The sequence below is a fragment of the Monodelphis domestica genome, chromosome 7 (assembly GCF_027887165.1).
Source record: "Monodelphis domestica isolate mMonDom1 chromosome 7, mMonDom1.pri, whole genome shotgun sequence".
NCBI classification, from domain to species: domain Eukaryota; kingdom Metazoa; phylum Chordata; class Mammalia; order Didelphimorphia; family Didelphidae; genus Monodelphis; species Monodelphis domestica.
In genome coordinates, this window is record NC_077233.1 from 41,542,125 (window position 1) to 41,558,845 (window position 16,721).

The following is a 16,721-nucleotide window of genomic DNA, read 5'->3' on the forward strand; positions in this document are numbered from 1 at the left end:
TCCAAGTATTGTATTTTATAAGATTTATTAGTAATCACTTAAAGTAGAAGAAATAACAGAACAAAAGTAAAAAAAATTTTGAGCAAAAACAAGTGGGTAAAATTCTCCTACCTGGCTCTCTCCCAACATCCAAAACTGCCTTACCAGGAGGAAAGGAGGGAAGAGTTACACTCCTGACTTCATCTTCATCTTCAAAGCATAAGCATGTAAAGTGAGAAGGAAAATGGGAAGCTGAGAAAGAGAGTTCTGGGGAGAAAATTCTAGTATATATACATGAAAAGAGAAATGAGTGTCAATAACCAACATGCTGATTCTTGTAAAATTCAATTACAGTAACATATTGTCATTTTCCCTAGATTTTGAACCTGGGACAACTCACTAACATATATTGATTTCTCTTTAAGTAAATTCAAGAAATTTTCATTAAGCATATCCTTTTTTCAAGGTACAGTGGTAGACATTAAGGATGAAAAGAGCCTCCTGCATCTCCAATCAATTCCTTCCCTCCTAGTACTTCTATTCTTGATATGAACATATAATATCAACAAATCTAGTTTTCAACTGGTTATTTCCCAAGCAATCATCTATCAGGTACCAAGCACCATGACAGGTCCTGAAGATATAAAGACAAGCAAACTGTGTCTTTTCCAAAAAAAGGCTTATATTCTAAAAGACTGATCAAACACATCAGCTAAGATTTTGGTACAATTTTAATTGAGAAGAGAGGAATTAAACAAGGCAATAAGAGGAGAAAAGTTCTCAGATGAGTTTAACCTCCAAGGAATTAGATCTCTAGCTTGCTAACAATACACATTCTAGTAATGTCAATGAAAAAAGGGAAAAGGAGTTAGCACATTTTCATTACTTGGAATTTTATTGTGTTTTCTTTATCCATAAATCTAATTTTCAGAAATATTTTAATCTGTCAAAGTGAGTACTACTTCTTTTGAATAAGCAATAGATATAAAAGAAATTCATAGTCCTCACCTGGATGTAGCATATCAGAATATCCTCCTATATGTACTTAAAGTTTTCTCTTAATATTCAGTAATTTATCATGAAGATCATCATGATTAACACCAATTACTAGCATGGCAGTTTGTGAGCAATAAGATTAAATCAGAGTCCCACATTAGGAAATGTTTTTGCCTCTAGTTCCTGAACTCAATTTTCTCTAACAACTACCTTAATAATCTTGAGAAAACCAGTTTCCTTTCTCTTATGGCATAGATTATATTTTTAAAGCACTGTATAAGGTACCTGACACAGAGTAGGGGCTTAATAATTGCTTATCTCTTTCTATCATTAAATGACACATTGTCTTAAAAATAAAATTACCATTCCTTTTTTTATAATTAGCTTCTCTGAAATTTGTGAGGCTGGTCTCAAGACCTTAGTCATGATTTTATACATACTCTTCCACTTCAGAATAGTAGAACAGGGCTGGAATGATTTTGTAGCAATTATCAATTCAATTAAGTTAAAATGCATCAAATACCTATAACTTTAAGATAAAGGACTTGCAGAGGTGCTATGAAAATAAGGCCAAAAAACTCAAAGAACTTGCATTCTAGTTTGGTGGTATAGATTAATAAAAATAAAATGCAAAGAAAACAGAGGAGAAATATTGTATCAACATCTAGGGGAAATTAGGGAAGGATTCATAGAGGTATAACCATATGACCTAATCTTTGAAGGAGGCCAAGATTATTAGAGGCAGAGGTAAGGAGAGAATATATTCTAGTCATTGACAATGGTGTATATAAATTCTGAGTGGTAAAAATGTAATCATTCCATTCTAGTTAGAAAATAGTTTGTATTATGTCTGTATATTATGAGTAATGTAATATAGAGATTATAAAGAAAGATGGCACACAAATTCTAAAGATGTTTATTTTATCCTATAGAAAATGATAGCCCTTCATGTTTTTGAGCAGAGGGTACCATGGCTGGACCTATGAATTGAGCAATAATTTTGACAACTTTGTGGAGGATAATTTGGAGTGGGACAGTAAAAAAATAAACAAACAAACAAACAAACAAAGAACATAAGATCACTAATAAATCATTTTAGAAGAGGAAATAATTAGACCAACCGATGCAAAAGGAAATAATTAGAATGAGGAAAACAACATATACTATTACCACAACAAATTATAATGTAAAAAAAAAAGAAACCACATGAAACTGAACAATATTAAATCTTTATGACAATCTCGGTCTAAAATGAAAAACATGTGAAATTGATTCACTTTCCACTTTCAGAGCTGGGAAAATATGGGTGTAAATCACTATAGATAATTCAAATACTTTTTCTCTATTTAAAGAAATTATTTGATATCAAATCTGGGAAGAAGTGAAATGTATTAGAATATATACATGATGAAAAAAATATGGTCATCTGAATATATTTGAGAAAAATATCTTATCTGATATGTGTATAAACTGATATATATATATATATGTGTATATATTTAAAAGTAATGACAAATTGAGTATGGTATAGTTTGATAAGATAATAGAATTAGAAACAAAGTTCAAATCTTTTCTTTGATACTGACTTGATGTGTGTCACTAGACACCTCTGTGTTACTTGAGTAACTATAGGTTCGATGTACTAATGATCTTGTGTTTGTGGAATAACTGACTAAATTGAGAGTTACTCCACATCTGTGAAAGCTATTTGACTTTTGTAACTGATAAGAACATGTGATCTCCTTATATGCCAATTTGAAAGAAACTCTTCTATAATAACACCAAGCAGAATTACATTACTATCAGATGTTTTCTAAGTAGATGTGAAGAGAGAATTTAGATGATATTAATGACTTAACTAAAGAGCATCAGAAGAACCAAAAACCATATCAAACAGTGTGTTAATATGAGTGAAAGACACACAGAAAATAACATTTGGAAAATCTGATCTATCACTTTTTAATTACATGGAATCATTCAATTTTTCCTGATTTCTAGTGATATTTTGTTTGTTTTCATGGCTATTATGAGGGTAGTGACAATTTAATGACTTAGTTTAAAAACCTTACCAATGCTTCCCTGCTATTAGTAATTGAAATAGACATAATGTATTATTTTCATTAGCTTGGTTGTTACTTAAAAGAAATAATGCTGTTTATAGGGCTAATGAAAAAAGGAATTGTATGTAGAAACAACATGGTTTAATGCAATAAAAAAGCAATATAGAAAGAATCAAGACATAGTCTTAAATTATTTTTTTAACAATGTAATCTTTTTCATATTAGCCCTTCTGATTTTCAGTTTATTCATGTGTGAAATGAGTAAGATGGTTTATAAGAGTAACTGCCCACCTCATAGTATTTCTATTTCCAAGCCTCAATGAATGCAAGAATATGTCAAAGATCCACATCTTAGATGTATGGGATTTCCCTTTACCTCTGAAAGCACACCTATCACTTAAGTTTTTACACCATTCTCTGAAACTGTGTAAAGTAAATAGATATTTCTAAATGCACACAAAGTTATCCAAAGCACAGGCAGGATTTGAATTCAGGTTTCCCGCACATCAAAAAGACTAATGTTGACTCTAATATGATACAATCATGCATGCACACACATACACACACATGCATACATACAGGGGCACTATCCCTTCTATCATTCTTTGTAGTTGCAGAGAACATCTCTGCATAATGTCAATTGAATCTTGTCTCCATTTTTGCAGTCATACAAACACTCTCTTTGTTCAATTTGTCATCTTCTCTCATTCAAGCTTTTGCAAAAGCATCCTAATTGGTGTCCCAGTTTCAACCAATCAGTCTTCCACACAGTGGCCAAAGTGATTTTCTTGAGGCATAGGTTTAACAGAACCCATATTATGTTTAATGAAACCCAGTTCCTTTTAGCATCACTCATAAAATTCTTTGGCATTTTAAAGCCTTCTCAGTCTGCCCCAATTTACCTTTCCAGGATTATTAGACTTCTTTCCAGATTCCCCCCTTTTTAACCAAACTCAATTTCATGCTCTTCCACATATAAAATATCCCATCTTTGATCTTTATATCTATGTTCAGGCTGTGAACCTTGAACCTAAAATCTATTTCTTGATCTCCATCTTTTACAATGCCATTTATTCAGTTATTTAATTTGTATTCACCTTTTTGTGATCCCATTTGTGATTTTCTTGGTAAAGAGATTGGAGTGTTTTGTAATTTCCTTCTCCAGCTCACTTTACAGATGAGAAATCGAGACAAACAGGATTCAGTGACTGTTCTAGATTTACACAGCTTGCAAGTGTCTGAAGACAGAAAGATGAGTCTTTCTGACTCTAGGTCTAGCAATCTCTCCACTAAGCCAACTAACTGCCTTATTTATGGTGCCTAAATTCCTTCAAAGCTCACTTCAAACTCTGTTTGATATGTGAAGATTTTTCTGATATATCTAATTACTAATACCTTTGAAATTGTCTCGTATTTATCTTGCACATTTTGAAGTTTATAAATATATAGATTACCTTCCCTGACAGAATGTCATTTTTTTGGGAGACAAAAGGTTTTATGTTGCCATTTCATCTTTATGTCTCTACCCCCTTCCCCAATGTCTCATGCAGAAAAGGCACTTAATAAATTCTTATTGATTGCCATCTATGGATAAATTTTCTTTTATTTTCCTCAAGTAAAAAGAGCCAATATCCAATTGAAAGAAGATTCAACAGTGGAAGTGGATTAGCTGGCATATCCATTATACTTTTGAGAAACTATTGAATATTTTACAAACTTTTTGAAATGAGAAACTTTTATTTTTCTCATTTCCTTAGAATGAATAATTATTTAAAATTAATGTATATTTAAGGTTGTATATAGCAACATCCCATCCCATTTCTCTAACTAAAATAAAGTGACATTTTTCACAGTCATCATTATCAACATCATCTAAATGGGAAAGCCAAACATGATCTACACAATTTATATTTTTGTAAATATTCACCCATTTCACCTAGATTGTCATATTTATTGCCATGTAATTGGGCAAAATTATTCTTAATAATTACCTTAATTCACTCTTCATTAAAGGTGAGATCACCCTTTTCATCTTTGATACTGTTAATTTGATTCCCTTCTTTCTCTCTTATTATTAGATTAACCAGTACATTATGTAATTTATTTTTTTCAAAGTACCACCTCCTAGTATTATTTATTAGCTCAATAGTTCTTTTACTTTCAGTTTGATTAAATTCTCCTTTAACTTTTAGGTTTTTCAATTTAGTTTATATTTGGGTAATTTTAATTTGTTCTTTTTCTAATGTTTTTTGAAGTTGCAATCCCAATTCATTGATCTCCTTCCTCTTGATTTTGTTACTATAGGCACTCACAGATATACATTTTTTAAAGAGTACTGCTTTGGCTGTATCCCATAGATTTTGATATGATATCTCCTCATTGTCATTCTCTTTAATGAAGTCCATAATTGTTTCTATAATTTCTTTTTTTCCATCAGTTAATTATATTATTTAGTTTCCAATTAGTTTTAAATTTGCTTTTCCATGCTAAGTATAATTTTTATAACATTGTGATCTGAAAAAAATATTCATTATTTCTGCTTTTCTGCATTTGTTTGCAATATTTCTGTGTCCTAGTACCTAGTCAGTCAGTCTTTGTATATATACTGTGTACTGCTGAGATGAAAGTATATTCCTTTTTTAATTTCTATTCAGTTTTCTCCAGATATCTATTACCTCTAATTTTTCTAGAAATTCTTTTACTTCCTTTACTTCTTTATTATTTATTTTTCAGTTTGATTGATTTATCAAGTTCTGCAGGGGAAGGTTGAGATCCCCTATATCCCTTTCCTCCTTGAGCTCCATTAATTAATTTTCCTTTAGAAATCTAGATGCTATGCCATTTGGTGTATAAATGTTCATTAATGATATTGCTTCATTGTTTTTACTTTACATCCTTTTACTTTACATCCTTTAACAGGATGTAATTTCCTTCCTTATCTCTTTCAATCAGATCAATTTCTACTTTAGCTTTGTCTGATACCATGATTGCTAATCCTTCTGTTTTTTTTTTTTTTACTTTAGATGACTCATAATAAATTCTGCTCCAACCTTTACCTTGAATTTCTGTGTGTCACCCTGCCTCAAATGTGTTTCTTTTAATCAACATATAGTAGGATTCTGGTTTTTAACCCACTCTGCTATTATCTTCTATTTAATGAGTGAGTTCATCCCATTCAGATTCAGTGTTATGATTACTAACTGTGTATTCTCCTGCATCATATTATCCCCGTTAAATTCTGATCTATTACCTTTCATTCTGTTCCTTCTCACCAGTATTTTGCTTTTGGTCACCCCTTCAGTCCCCTCTCCATTCAATTATGCCCCATTCCCTCATTTTGTTCCCCTTCTACTTCTCTGTGGGGAAAGATAGAATTCTATACTACATTGTCTATACTTCTTTTACTCTCTCTGAGCCCTTTACAATGAGAGTAAAGTTTAAGCAATGCCTTTTACCACCCTTATCCTCCCCTGTCTATAATGAATTTTCATGCCTCTATCTTATAGAATTTATCCCATTCTATCTCTCCCTTCCCTTTTCTCTCAGTGCAATCCTCTCAGTCATTGATTGATTTTTTTGCATATCATTCATATGCATACATATCATATGATGCATAATGTAAAAGGAAATTTTTTGAGTTTAAACTTTTAAAAGGGAATCCTTTATTCCCTTTGTCTATTTTGAGTTAACACTTTGGTTAACAATAATTTAAGTATCTCTACTTAGTAACTCACTAGATTGTGAAGACAGGATTGACTCTCCTTTGACTACTTTTAAATTGAACAAAAGCTGAACACCCATGTAGTACTAGGTGGAGGAGCTCTCCATCCTTTCAACCCAAATCAGAAAGGAAATAAGAATTCACACTGTTAAATTGGAAATAACACATTACTATTAAATATTCAGAAAAACCAAATCTTTAATCAGGATAGGGATAAGTCTAGTTTTTAATTTTTTACTCAGAGTCTGGCTCCAAAACTTTTTCAGGGTATAAACCCTAGACTCTGGGGGATGCTATACCTAAGAGTTCCACCAGGCTAGATGACCCCTCCAGGGAACAAAAGAATTTGGGGAGCTTATATACCATTTGGGTAATCCAGGGGCAGGGAATGATGATTGACATTACTATAGCTACAAAGGAAATGGAAGTGTTCAAACTACATTGACAGCATACAATCAGGCTTGGAAAAGGAATCATAGCTAGAGGGTAGGGTGTAAGAGAAGGGGCTTCTTACAATGGATACCAAAGGGTCTTTAACATATGCTTAGTCCCACTCAACAAGGATTATCATTCCCCAGTGGATCCCCCACTCAGTCTGAAACTGCTACCCTGGGATCCCCTTCAGGGTGGATTCCCATGGGAACAGGGAACAAATACAAATTTGGGGTCTCCAACCTATAAGCTATTCCTGAAACTTGAGGTTCACCAGATCCTACAAGGCCACAAGTTTGGGATTCCTAGATTCCATGTTGGCAACCCCTCAGTCAGCCAGGAATCTGTGAACTCTTTTGACAAGTATTCACCTCTCCAGAAGATGAGAAGTGGTTCTCAGAAACACTACCCTCTGGGAAGTGCTGTGCAATTTGGGAACTGTGATTGGCCCTTGTGAAGAGGGGAAGGGACAAGAAGTCACTAAAAGAAGTCCTGAACTTCTGGGGTTAAAAATGTCAACCTCAAGAAGTAATTTAGCTTCAAAAAGGAGTTGAACTTAAGAAGGAATTAAGCTTCAAGAAGAAGGTAGTCTGAAGGAAGAAAGTTCACCTCAGGAGTCACCTTCAAATTGAGTTTTCATCTTGACCTGCCTCTTGGTGGGAACTTGGGTGTGTGGATAACTGGCTTTCCCTTCCTGTCATCTGGATACAGATTAATTCTGGATGAAGGTCAATAAGTCCTGGCTGAGTCAAGCAGCAGAGCAATATTTAGTTTAAAAAGTTAATGACTTCTCCACCCTTTTGTATTTCTCTGGTTTAGCTCTTTCTACTTCTTTTATAAATTAATGCTATTGAAGTAATTTCAACTTTAAGCAATAATACTTTCAAGGAGTGACTACCATATGATTTTAAAATTTCATATATCTTAGTCAAACCATTAAAATTTAATTCTTACAATACATATAATTCCATATCAAAACATTTACATATATATATATCATAACATGACAATCAAATAATCTCTCCACCCTCTTTCTTAGTAAATTCCTTCTATCTTCTCTACTTATAAGAGTAATTTTTGACAATTACAGAAATCCTCTTTCCATACAGACATATAAACATTTTGCCCTTTATGAGTCACTTAAATATTCTTTCTTGATCTGAGTCAAGATGGTGGTATAGTCTCAGCAAAAGTTCAGACCTTCTGAAAACCCTTCCTTACTGATTAAATACCAAATGCTTTTAGGGGACTGAAAACCAAACCTAACAACAGAACAGAGCCAAGGAACCCTCCTGCTGGTCTCAACTTAAAAGACTGCTCTGAGAGCCTTGCTAAGCTCCAAAGCTGAAGGTTGACAGAAATGTCCAAAAACACAGATCCAAGACATAATGAGAGGGGAAAGAGTGAAGGCAACTACAGGTGGAGAAAAGGGGGGGAAATATGAGCAAACAACAGGAAAAGGAAAAAAAAAAGAAATTACAATTGGAAGCTTCTATCCAGTCAATGAACAAAGAGCAAATGTAACAGGAGGATCAATGAACACCAAGCAAAAACACAAAAACTCCAGAAAATTGGACACAGGCTTTGGAAGGACTCAAAATACAATTCAAAACACAATTAAGAGTGGCTAAAGACAACTGGGACAAGAATTTAAAAATTAAGATAAGGAAGGTTCAAAAGCACAATAAGTCATCTGGAAAAAGAAAATAGTGTCTTGAAAGCCAAAATTAATCAGCTTGAAAATGAGGCAAAGGAGATGAAAGATGACCTCCAAAGAAAACCAGACCAGAGGAAAAGGATGACCAAAAAGCCAGGGATGAAATCCAGTCTTTAAAAACTAGAATACAACAATTAGAAGCTAACAACTTCACAAGGCAGCAAGAAATTATAAAACAAAATAAAAAAATGAAAAATTGAGGAAAATATGAAACATCTCATTCACAAAAGAGAAGATTTAGAAAAGCATTCCAGGAGAGACAACTTAAGAATCATTGGTCTACAGGAAGACCATGACAAAGAAAAAGCCTGGACATCATCATACAGGAAATTATCCAAGAAAACTTCCCCAACATTCAAGATCAGGAGGGAAAAGTGAAGATTGAAAGAATCCACAGATTACCTCCTGTACTTAATCCCCAACTGACAATACCCAGGAATGTTATAGCCAAATTCACGAACTACCAGACCAAGAGAAAAATATTACAAGCTGCTAAGAAGTCATTCAGATACCATGGAACTACAGTTAGGATGAAACAGGATCTGGCTGAATATACACTAAAGACATAGAATATGATATTCTGGAAAGCAAGGGAAGTAGGTCTACAACCAAGAATCAACTACCCAGAAAAACTGACTATATTCTTATTGGGGAAAGTATGGTTATTTAATAAAATAGAAGAATTCAAAGTATTTGTAAAGAAAAGACCAGACCTGAACAGAAAATTTGATGCCCAAAAATAGAACTGAAGATGATCATCAAAAGGTAATTAAGAAAGAGGGAAACAACAACAACAAAACAAAACAAAAAACAAGCAAATTTTTTAAGGGACTCAAGGAGTTAAAATGACATGTATCCCTACAAGAAAAGAGGATACTGGTAACTCTTAAAATTGTTATTATCCACTATTTCATAAAAACTGTTGGGAAAATTGGAGGACAATGTGGGAAAGATTAGGTTTAGATCAATACCTCACACTATACACCAAGATAAATTCAAAGTGGGTGAATGACTTGAACATAAAGAAGGAAACTATAAGAAAATTAGGCGAACACAGAATAGTATAGATGTCAGACCTTTGGGAAGGGAGAGGTTTTAAAACCAAGCAAGACTTAGAAAGAGTCACAAAATGCAAAATAAATAATCTGGAATACATCAAATTAAAAAGTTTTTGTACAAACAAAACAAATGTAACTAAAATCAGAAGGGAAGCAACAAATTGGGAAAAAATCTTCATAAAAACCTCTGACAAAGGTTTAATTACTCAAATTTACAGAGCTACATCAATTGTACAAAAAAATCAAGCCATTCTCCAATTGATAAATGGGCAAGGGACATGAACAGGCAGTTCTCAGCCAAAGAAATCAAAACTATTAATAAGCACATGAAAAAGTGTTCTACATCACTTATAATCAGAGAGATGCAAATCAAAACAACCCTGAGGTATCACCTCATACCTAGCAGATTGGCTAACATGACAGCTATGGAAAGTAATGAATGCTGGAGGGGATGTGGCAAAGTAGGGACATTAATTCATTGCTGGTGGAGTTGTGAATTGATCCAACCATTCTGGAGAGCAATTTGGAACTATGCCCAAAGGGTGATAAAAGACTGTCTGCCCTTTGATCCAGCTATAGCACTCCTGGGTTTGTACCCCAAAGAGACAATAAGTAAAAAGACTTGTTCAAGAATATTCATAGCTGTGCTCTTTGTGGTGGCCAAAAATTGGAAAATGAGGGGATGCCCTCCAATTGGGGAATGGCTGAACAAATTGTGGTATATGTTGGTGATGGAATACTATTGTGCTAAAAGGAATAATAAAGTGGAGGAATTCCAAGGAGACTGGAACGACCTCCAAGAAGTGATGCAGAGCGAAAGGAGCAGAACCAGGAAAACATTATACACAGAGACTGATACCCTGTGGTACAATCGAAGGTAATGGACTTCTTCATTAGTGTCAATGCAATGTCGCTGAACAATCTGCAGGGATCTAAAAAACACTACCCACAAGCAGAGGATAAACTATGGGAGTAAAAACACTGAGGAAAGGCAACTGCTTGACTACAGGGGGGAAAGGGATACGACTGAGGAGAGACTCTAAATGAACACTCTAATACAAATACCAACAACATGGAAATGGGTTCGAACCAAGAACACATGTGATACCCAGTGGAATCGTGCATTGGGTATGGGAGAGGTGGTGGGGAGGGGGTGGGGGGGAGGAAAAGAAAATGATCTTTGTTTCCAATGAATAATGTTGGGAAATGACCAAATAAAAAATAATGTTTAAAGTGGGAAAAAATGTTATTTTCACCTGGGTAGCTAGAAGAATTATACTTAGAAGGAACAGTGACAAACTGTATAGGATGAAATGTGAAGACATAAATATGTAAAAAGATATATGTTTGTATAAATGTGTATATATATATATATATATATATATATATATATATATATATATACAACTAGAGTTAAAAAAGAGGTTAATAGTAAGAGAATATGAATGGAATGAACTCACCCATGAAACACAAGCAAATAACAGAGTGGATTAGAAACTAAAACTCTGCCATGTGCTGCCTACAGTAAGATCCAGAGTGAAACAAAGATGCCCATTATCACCTCTATTATTTACATTGTAGTAGGAACACTGACAGTACCAATTAGAGAAGGAAAATAAATTGAAAGTATTAAAATAGGCAATGAGGAGACCAAGCTATCACTCTTTGCAGATGATATGATGGTCTACTTAAAGAATCCTAGAGAATCAACTCAAAAGCTAGTGGAAATAATCAACAACTTTAGCAAAGTTGCAGGATACAAAATAAACCCACAGAAGTCATCAACATTTCTATATATCTCCAACACAGGTCAGCAGCAAGAATTAGAAAGAAAAATTCCATTTAAAATCACCCTAGATAATATAAAATAGTTAGGAATCTATCTTCCAAGACAAACACAGGAACTATATGAACACAACTACAAAAGACTCTCCACACAATTAAAACTAGATCTACCAATTGGAAAAACATGGATTGCTCATGGGCGTAATGAGCTAACATAAACAAAATGACCATCCTATCAAATAAACTTACTTATTTAGTACCACACCCACTGAAGTACTGAAGAACTTTTTTACTGAATTAGGAAAAAAAATAACAAAGTTCATTTGAAAGAACAGAAGATCAAGGCTATCCAGGGAAATAATGGGGAAAATGTGAAGGAAAGTGCCCTTAAAGTTCCAGATCTCAAACTGTACTATAAAGCAGTGGTCATCAAACCAATATGAAACTGGCTAAGAGGCAGAAAGGAGGATCAGTCAAATACACTTGTGGTAAGTGACCTCAGCAAGACAGTCTATGATAAGCCGAAAGATCCCAACACTTGGGACCAAAATCCACTATTTGATTCAAGTTACTGGGAAAATTGGAAGACAGTATGGGAGAAATTAGGCTTGGATGAACATCTCACACCTTACACCAATATAAACTCAGAATGGGTGAATTGCTTGAATATAAAGAAGGTAATTATAAGTAAATTAGGTGAATACAGAGTAGTATACATGTCATATCTCTGAGAAAAAAAGATTTTAAAACCAAGCAAGAGTTAGAAAAAAATCACAAAATGTACAATAAATAATTTTGATTATATCAAATTTAAAAGTTTTTGTACAAACAAAACTAATCCAACCAAAATTAGAAAGGAAGCAACCAATTGGGAAACAATCTTCATAACAAAAACCTCTGACAAAGGTCTAATTACTCAAATTTATAAAGAGCTAAATCAACTGTACAAAAAAATCAAGCCATTCTCCAATTGATAAATGGGCAAGGGACATGAATAGGCAATTTTCAGTTAAAGAAATCAAGACTATTAATAAGCACATGAAAAAGTATTCTAAATCTCTTATAAGCATAGAGATGCAAATAAAACCATCTCTGAGGTATCACCTCACACCTAGCAGATTGGCTAACATGACAGGAAATGAAAGTAATGAATGCTGGAGGGGAAGTTGCAAGTTTGGGACATTCATGCATTACTGTTGGAGTTGTGAATTGATCCAACCATTCTGGAGGGCAATTTGCAACTATGCCCAAAGGGCACTAAAAGACTGTCTGCCCTTTGATCCAGCTATAGCACTTCTGAGTTTTTACCCCAAAGAGATAATAAGGAAAAATACATGTACAAGAATATTCATAGCTCTGCTCTTTGTGGTGGCAAAAAAAAATGGAAAATGAGGGGATGCCCTTCAATTGGGGAATGGCTGGTATATGTTGTTTATGGAATACTATTGTGCTCAAAAGAATAATAAAATGGAGGAATTCCATGTGAACTCGAATGACCTTCATGAACTGATGCAGAATGAGAAGAGCAGAACTAGGAGAACATTGTACATAGAGACTGATACACTGTGGTACAATTGAATGTAGTGGACTTTTCCATTAGTGGCAATGCAATGATCCTGAAAAACCCAGAGGGATCTACAAGAAAGAGCACTATTGACATTCAGAGGAAAAACTGTGGGAGGAGAAATACCTATTAAAAAGAACTGTTTCATTACATAGTTTGAGGGGGATATGATTGGGGATGTATACTCTAAATGATCATCCTAGTGCAAATGTCAACAACATGGAAATAGGTTCTGATCAGGGACACATATAATTCCCAGTGAAATTGTGTGTCAACTATGGCAAGAATGGGGGCAGGGAAAGAGGGAAAAGAATATGATTCTTGTAACCAAGGAATAATGTTCTAAATTGACTAAAAATTTAAATTTTTTTCTCTTTCTTATTTAACTTTTTGGACTTCTCTTGTGTCTTATGTTTGGACTCAAATTTTTTGTTTAGGTCTGGCTTATTCCTCATGAATGCTTGGAAATACCCTATCTTATTGAACGATCCTTTTCCCCTTGTAAGAATATACTATATTTCTGAATAGGTTAATCTGGGTTGTAAACCCAAATCTTTTGCCTTCCTGAATATCATATTCCATGCCCTCTAGTCCTTTAATGTAGAAACTTCTATGTCCTGTGTGTTCCTGTTTATAGCTCCATGCTATCTGAGTGGTTTCTTTCTGGCTGTTTGAAGTATTTTTACCTTGGCTTAATGGCTCTTGAATTTAGCTATTATATTCCTATAAATTGTCATTTGACGATTTCTTTCTGGAGGTAATCTGTGAATTTCAATTTCAATTTTATTTTCTTATTTGAATATTTCTGGGCATTTATTTTTGATAACTTCTTGTAATATGATATCCAAGGTTTTTTCTTTGTTGTGACTCAGATAGTCCAATAATTCTCAAATGGTCATTCCTAGATCTATTTTGTAGGTCAGTTTTTTTAAAATAAGATATTTCATTTTTCCTCTATTCTTTCATTCCTTTGTTTCTTCTTTATTGTTTCTTGATTTCTCATTAAATCATTAATTTCTAGATAGTCAATTCTGATTTTTAAAGCCTGATTTTCCTCTGTCAATTTCTGCTTCTCCTTTTTCAATTGGGCCATTTCTCCTTGTATCATTTTCCTTTCTCCTTGCATCACTTGCATCTCTTTCCCACTTTTCCTCTGTCTCTCTTAATTGTTTTTTGAAATCCTTTTTGAGTTCTTCCAGAACCTGTGTCCAATCCATATTTTTCTTTTGGACTTTCCATATGTTTCCTTTGCTTTCATTATCCCCTTCTGTGTCTGTACCTTGCTCTTTGTCTTTATAAAAATTCTTTAGTGTTAGGTAATTTTCTTGTTCTTTGCTCATTTTTCCTATCTATTTATAGGTAGGTTTGTGAGGAATATGTAATGATCTGAGGGATGAGAACTCTGAAAGCCCCTCTGCCTGCTGATTCAATTGGCCTTTGTGATGTTGATAGCTTAAAGACTTGCCTCAGACTGGGGCATAGGCTTTTGATCTCACTCTAATCTTGATCAGGTCAGGGGCTGAACAAATTCTAGCCCCAGTCTTAGTCTCAAGTTTTTAGTCACACTGTGTACTTGATCCAATCAGGCACACTCTTGTTTGTCTTGTCAATCAAGCTCCTCCCTGAGTTTTAGGCAAAAAGATCAGTACTTAGTACTTAATGCTATCAACCACCCCAAAAGTGTGAAGTAAGTCTTAGACTAGACTAGACTAGAATTATCAAAATTCTCCACAGCTCTGAAATTTCAAAGAGCATGGGTTGGTTTTTACCTCTACTTGCTTAGGTAGTGTCTCAGGGTCTGGATGCTGGCTTGGGTATAGTTTCCTGAACCTTGGACAGCAGATACAAGGTGGGGTGCTGTGGCTTGCTTGTGGCTTGCTCTTCCCTCCTTGCTAGAGCTTATTGCTAGGTCTGCTCTCATCTCTCCCCAGTGACCCAGATGTTTGCTGCCTACCTTTTGGGTTTTTCTTTTCTTGAAAGTTGTTTCACTCTGTCTCCTTGTTGGTTCTTTCACTCCTGTATTCATTTTGTGGTGATATCTTAATCTTAATTGAGAAGAATTCTCATGGTGGCACAGAATCGCTGAGGCTTACTCTTCCATCTTGGCTCCACCCCCCAGAACTCCAGAAGGCAAACATGAAAAGAAAATTCATTATTCAATCTAGTATCCATAATTCAAATAAGCAGAGTTACACATGATTCAAAATGGCAAAAGTCAAGGAAACTAATTTATTTTGGGTTTTCCATGTGGCCTTTAATTTATATTTTAGCATTTTATAATGTATTTTAGGAGTTCAAATCTCTTTGCCAAGAGAAATAAAATTTACCAGGAATTGTTCAGTAGGTTATATTATTTATATTAGCTATATTATATCCTCTTTGACACTATTTTTATTTTCTTCCTAAAGATACTGGAATGGTTTGCCATCTCCTTCTTCAGCTTATTTTATAATTGCAGAAACTGAGACAGTTTTAAGTGACTTGTATAGGTTCATACAGCTAGTTAGTGTCTAATGAGTCTTCTGACTTCAGACTCAGTATTCTATTCATCATGTCACCTAATGCCCTTCTTAAGAATTACAATTTCATCAATCTTCCAGAAAACTAGATTTCTATACACTTGCTGTTTGAATCAATGTGTTGCTCAAATCCTGGGACTAAAATATACACACAGAGAAATCTAGAATGCTAATCCAAGAAGAATGATTATGTGCTTTGGGAAATAAATATATTTTATATACTTCTCCTAGGTTGAGGATGAAAGTGTGTGTGTGTGCGTGTGTGTGTTTTATTTAAAGAAATCCTTCCTGATAAGTTGTTTAGTAGACTTAGAGTGAACTGGTTCTGAGTATCATTAATGACTTTGTTAGTAAATTATGCTTCAAAAATAATTGCAATATATTTCACAGATAATGCAAAGAAGTCATCCATTTATAACAAATTCCCTCTCCTTATTTTCCTATGACTGCCCTTTCCCTCTAGAAAACAAGGTAAGTTGACATTTTTTTATCATACTGTTAATTCTAAACAATTTTTTTCTTTTTTTTTCTTTGTTAAGATATTGAAAACTTTGAAACCAAAACAAGAAGTACCGTGTCAGTCCTAGCAGGTCAAGGTGTGGTTCTCTTCTGTGGCCCACCACCATACTCTGGAGGTATGCTGATATATTACTGTTCATTCCAAACAGGGATGGAAAACGCAGATTAGTGTTCCTCTGGTCAGATAATGTTGTCTGTACTAATAATACACATTTTATAGGCAGAATATTTGGGTATGTTTTAAGCAACCTAGAAGTAATATGTTGCAGGGAATGAGATACTTACTGCTCTTGGTTAATAAATTAAAGTCAATGAGAATTTTTCAAGCAACCAGTATGGTATAGTATAGTAGATGCAAAGAAAGGTATGCT

General features: G+C 34.1%; 1 protein-coding gene across 1 annotated transcript in view; it reads left to right on the plus strand.

The window, feature by feature from the left end:
- Positions 1 to 16,721, plus strand: part of CNTN6 (contactin 6) — a 493,040-nt gene that overhangs the window by 287,278 nt on the left and 189,041 nt on the right. Inside the window, exon 5 of the mRNA XM_007500105.2 lies at positions 16,371 to 16,466. Within this exon, the coding sequence (XP_007500167.2) occupies positions 16,371 to 16,466 (96 nt within the window). The remainder of the gene's footprint in view (positions 1 to 16,370; positions 16,467 to 16,721) is intronic.